The sequence below is a fragment of the Nicotiana attenuata genome, unplaced genomic scaffold (genome assembly GCF_001879085.1).
Source record: "Nicotiana attenuata strain UT unplaced genomic scaffold, NIATTr2, whole genome shotgun sequence".
NCBI lineage: Eukaryota > Viridiplantae > Streptophyta > Magnoliopsida > Solanales > Solanaceae > Nicotiana > Nicotiana attenuata.
In genome coordinates, this window is record NW_017672071.1 from 131810 (window position 1) to 137047 (window position 5238).

General features: G+C 37.2%; 1 protein-coding gene across 2 annotated transcripts; it reads left to right on the forward strand.

Moving 5' to 3' along the window:
- Positions 1 to 202: 202 nt before the first annotated feature.
- Positions 203 to 4544, forward strand: LOC109211671 (putative DNA glycosylase At3g47830). Of its 2 annotated transcripts, none has more exons than XM_019375235.1 (4): positions 203 to 712; positions 1227 to 1427; positions 4064 to 4120; positions 4189 to 4544. In XM_019375235.1, the coding sequence occupies exons 1-4, from the start codon at positions 296 to 298 to the stop codon at positions 4420 to 4422; spliced, it is 909 nt and encodes a 302-aa protein (XP_019230780.1). In that variant the 5' UTR covers positions 203 to 295; the 3' UTR covers positions 4423 to 4544. The 2 variants fall into 2 exon arrangements, with proteins under 2 accessions (XP_019230780.1, XP_019230781.1); XM_019375236.1 differs by having other exon boundaries at positions 4198 to 4544.
- Positions 4545 to 5238: the final 694 nt, after the last annotated feature.

Sequence of the window (5238 nt, forward strand, 5' to 3'; positions counted from 1 at the left end):
AAAGGAGAGAATTCTTATTGATTTGGGATGAATTACTATAGAATAGAAACCTCTATTTACATGGAGAGGGTGACTTAGCCAGCAAGTAATAAACCCTAGAATTTCTCTAAATATAGATATTCACCCTAAATAAAATTCTATTTATAACAGAACTATAATACTTAAAGTAAAAAAAAAAAACTGCTAAGACCAAAAAAAAAAAATGACATTCCGCCAACACCATCCCTTTGGGGTCGCTAATTTCTGAAACTTGATGTAGCACTGGGCCTTTTTCACAGGGTTCATTACCGAAGAAATGACCAAACTGACAAAGGCGCAAAAAAGCCGAAAGAGGAAAAATTCCGAAGACCAATGTTCCCCATGTTCGTCTTCAAAATCATCGAAAACGGTTAAAGTCAGCACTGCTTCCTCCAATGGCAGTGAGCCATTCCCCAATTTCCCTCGGCCCACGCCGGAGGAATGCCGAACAGTGAGGGATAATCTCTTGGCCTTTCATGGTTTCCCCAAAGAATTCATCAAGTACCGCAAGCAAAGATCAGTCAATCATGATAATGGCATTGGAGATGAAAATGATGATATTAGTGTTACTGAGTCTTGTAAAGAGAGTGTGCTGGACGGTCTAATAAGCACCATTTTGTCACAGAACACCACTGAAGCTAACTCTCAGAAGGCTTTTGCTTCCCTCAAATCCTCTTTTCCAACATGGGAATCTGTAAGATTTTTTTCAAATTAAGTTACTCCATTAATTCAATTTCTTCATACATGCTTGCTTTATGATGGCTAAGGATTTGATTAACCAAAGACGGTATTTTTATTTTAAGTTTATAATGGTAACCCTTCCTCTGATTAAAACCCTTCTGAGGTGCTTTTCGTCTATTTTAGGTTTTTACGTTTATACATGTTATGTTGGCTCAATGCATTTTACCTGTTTCATGTGACATTGCAAGTGTAGATACTGGCTGATTCATTATGCTTTTTATGTGGTGCTATACTTGTTAGTGATGTACAGTAATCATATTTGCTGGTGAACTAAGTTCAGTGGCCTTTCCTGTACTATCGTTCGCAATAAGTTTAGTTTTTGGGCAGGGTTTTGGCCCCAGATGATCGTTTAAAACTAAGAATGTCCATGTATTTCCTTGACTACTCTGTAATATATTTATTCTGCAATGATGATATGGGGTACTTCTGACCGGCTTATTCATGCAATTTTATTTTCAAATGCTTAGGTTCTAGCTGCTGATGCAAAGCTTGTTGAAGATGCCATAAGATGTGGAGGTTTAGCACCCACAAAAACTTCTTGTATCAAGGGAATATTGAGTTCATTGTTTCAGAAAAAAGGAAATCTGTGCTTGGAGTACCTGAGAGAACTATCTATAGAGGAAATAAAAAAGGAACTCTCTTGTTTCAGAGGGATTGGCCCCAAAACGGTAACTTGTGTTCAGTTTTGCTTGACATTTTGCTTGAGGAATCATTGACTGTGCTTAATTCCAATATGAGTTGAGTTTGGATTTGGATATTGATATGCCTATTTGTCAGTATCAGTAAGTGTTATTTTCGGCATTACATGTCTCTTAGAGATGCGGCAAGTTCCTATTGGCATATTAATTGAACAACTGCCTGGATTCAGATAAAAAAAATAACATTTTCACATTTCTTTTCTTCATGTTGATAACTTGACAGCGGCACCTCCGTAAATAGAAAATAAGGACGTTGTTCCTCTTTGTTATTAGTCCTCATCATTCATCAGAACTATAAAAACTTACTACGAGATTCTGTTGTATTACAAGAAAATATTAATTTTTTGGAGTAGTTCATTTTTAAGCTATAAAAATGCCTTTATAGTGTATTCCTACACTATTTGAGATACCCAACTTCTGCTCTGTTCTATTCGTGGTACCTCAGAAACTGCAATTGCTTCCAAGCTTTTCTGACGTCAATGCATTGTCCACCCTCTACTGCATGTCTGGGTTGATTACCATGCTTTAAAGTAATGACCTTTTCTTTTCAGGGCAAGGGGTGGGTGTTGGGCTAATTTTTTGGTGCCTTCAAGCGAAGAGAATTTTTTTCCTTATCTCTGCTCAGAAGAGTAAATAAGTGATAGAGAATTCTCGATCACACTTCTTTTTCTTTCTATATTTGTTTACAACCCAAGTTTTGTAGAATAAAATATATATTTGTTTACAACCCAAGTTCCACCCTACCATGAGGGACGAGAGTGACGTGAGCAGATTGGGGTGGGAGTCCTATAAACTATCATGACTTTGGTGAACCTCCACTTTCTTCCACCCCGTAAAATTTTCGAGCCGATATTAAGCATCAAATGGTTTAGGGCTTAGGGTTTAGGGTCAACTTCTGCTCTGTTCTATTCGTGGTACCTCAGAAACTGCAATTGCTTCCAAGCTTTTCTGATGTCAATGCATTGTCCACCCTCTATTGCATGTCTGGGTTGATTACCATGCTTTAAAGTAATGACCTTTTTTTTTTCTGGGCAAGGGGTGGGTGTTGGGCTAATTTTTTGGTGCCTTCAAGTGAAGAGAATTTTTCTCCTTGTCTTTGCTCAGAAGAGTAAATAAGTGATAGAGAATTCTCAATCACACTTCTTTTTCTTTCTATATTTGTTTACAACTCAAGTTTTGTAGAATAAAATATATATTTGTTTACAACCCAAGTCCGACCCTACCATGAGGGACGAGAGTGACGTGGGCAGAGTGGGGTGGGAGTCCTATAAACTATCATGACTTTGGTGAACCTCCACTTTCTTCCATCACGTAAACCTTTCGAGCCGATATTAAGCATCAAATGGTTAATTTTACAGGAGTTCTTTCAGTTTGACATGAGAAATAGGCTCTAAACAACTATCTCCCTCTGCTCTTGGAAGTTGAAGTCAGAACCCCTTAGAAATCCTTTTCATTGTTAGTGATATCTGATGGAGTACTTATAAAAGGAAAATGAATAATTAATATCTAGTGGAGTCTCCATTAGTCTTAGAACTTCCTAGTGCTTAGAATAATTTTAGTGCCAGTATGAGTAGTACCAAACCAGACATGACTTGACTTTTGTGTCTGAAGCGAAAACTTGAAATTTCATAAATTTTGGGGACTTTGCAAGAATTCCTCACGTTATGGATCCCAATTAAATTGTTTTTTATGCTTAGATGAGAAACGAAAAAGGAATAAGAAAAGGTAACATTGTAAGAAAGAGAATATGAAACCCACTGGGTGCAAACAATTCCTGAGGGCCATCGGACTGGGTAAAACCTGAATTAACCGTGGTGCACTTGCGGGAAACTCCTTGCCGAGGGCCTGTGCACCCCCGGGATTAGTCGGGGCTCTTAAGAGACTCGGACACCCGGTGCAAATAAAAAAAAATCAAAAAAAAAAAAGAAAGAGAATATGATTCTTACTATGCGAAAGGAAAATGCAAAATTACATTGCAAGAATTCGCTAGATCTTAAGAAAGAATCTATATAGTGCTGCCATATTATAATAATTCTAAAAGTCCAACTCTCCCAATTAAATTGTTTTTATGCTTAGATGGGAAATGAAAAAGGAAAAAGAAAAGATAAGAAGACTTGACCAAATGACCGGGAATTAGAAGGAGAGCCTAAGGAACACCGGTAAAGAAGAAAAGCAAGAGGGAGATCGAAGAGAAGAAGAGAACCCGAAGCAGCTGAGAGCAATAGCAAAACTTAAGAGTTGATTTGGTTTCCAAGTCTCGTCACACGCGCCCAGTCCATGGAAGATATGTTTGTCTGAAATGGAGGACATAGGTGCTGTTACCTTCTAAAAAATAGCGGGTATGGTTGTGCAAAAAACAAATTAGACGACAGATTAGAAAATGCTTCAGACACGTGGCAAAGATTTATTCAAGGCGTCTATGTCCTTAAAATGTCTGACTCCCATATGTGACTTTAAAAATATTGGTTGTGCTTACCAGTGATGGGGAAAAAGTTAAGGCGTATGCTAATGGTGGTGTTTGCAAATTGAAAGATCTTATCACCAACAACCTTTGTAATTGGCTTTTTATCAGCTGCTATGATTCTAACAGTATGCAATTGATGCAGGTTGCATGTGTCTTGATGTTCCATCTTCAGCGAGATGATTTTCCAGTGGACACACATGTGAGTTTCACTTTAAAAGACTTATTGCCTGTTCAAAGTACTCGCCTAACATTCAAAACTTACTACAGATTTTTCAGATTGCAAAGACTCTTCGTTGGGTACCCGCTGCAGCTGATGTAAAAAAGACATATCTTCATCTGAATCGCCGAATTCCTGATGAACTAAAGTTTGACATTAATTGTCTCATTTATACCCATGGTAAGGTCTGTAGAGAATGCTCTAGAAAAGGTTCTGACAAACCCAAAAAGGAACACTGTGACAAACTTTGCCCATTACTGTGCCAAAGTTCTAATGCAATATGAAACCAAATTATGAACTCTATGCATCTATTCGTGTACACGAGGTTTTTGCTTTCTTTTTTGTTCTCTTTCATGATCCCTGAACTCTATGCATCTATTCGTGTACATGATGTTTTTACATTCTTTTTTAGTCTCTTCCATGATCACTTCACTTTTGGTGCTGCATTTGATTCCTGTATTTAAAGATTAAATAGGAAAAGTAATTACTTCTCGTCTTTGGACCACTTCTTAGAGAAAACATGTCAAGTCTATCTATTTTCAGTAGCTATCTGTAATGCATCTACACCTAGTATATGCGTAAATGCCTAATTATATCCTCTGGTGATTCTGCTTTTGTTGTGTTTTTCACCCCCTTATTGAGGAATAGAACTTTTTGTAAATTGAGTGAGAAGAATTAAAAGGGGCTTGAGATGGTTGGTGATAAGGACCAAACAAAATGTGGTATTGCAACACATTCCATTAGGCTTCTGAAATGTCAAAAAAGCTCCAAAGATGTGGTCCATCGAGCCAACTTGGGTAGATGGAAACAAAAAACTTTAGCTGGCTAATGCTAATACATGCCAATGACTTGCTTTAGCTGTAAATCTATATTTCTAGGTGCTGGATACATATTTATTATGCTCAAACCAGATATGCTCAGATTTAATTGGTGACCTTGATTAAAGGATTTGCTTCTCTCATTATCCACTTCCAAATTTATTTTATTTTGCTTGTAATCAAGAAGTAATTTCTTATGCTTTTGACAGGAAATAGTAACTGTATTCCAGTAGAAATTTAATTTAATTCTCAATCTTAAATTAGGATTGGAGTTTAGATGAA

Bases quoted from the DNA above. Each gene is read 5' to 3' on its own strand.
- LOC109211671 (XM_019375235.1), top strand. From the start codon at position 296: ATGACCAAACTGACAAAGGCGCAAAAAAGCCGAAAGAGGAAAAATTCC. The intron at 1,428-4,063 runs GTAACTTGTGTT...CAATTGATGCAG, and splicing joins GAGGGATTGGCCCCAAAACG to GTTGCATGTGTCTTGATGTT. The intron at 4,121-4,188 runs GTGAGTTTCACT...AACTTACTACAG, and splicing joins ATTTTCCAGTGGACACACAT to ATTTTTCAGATTGCAAAGAC.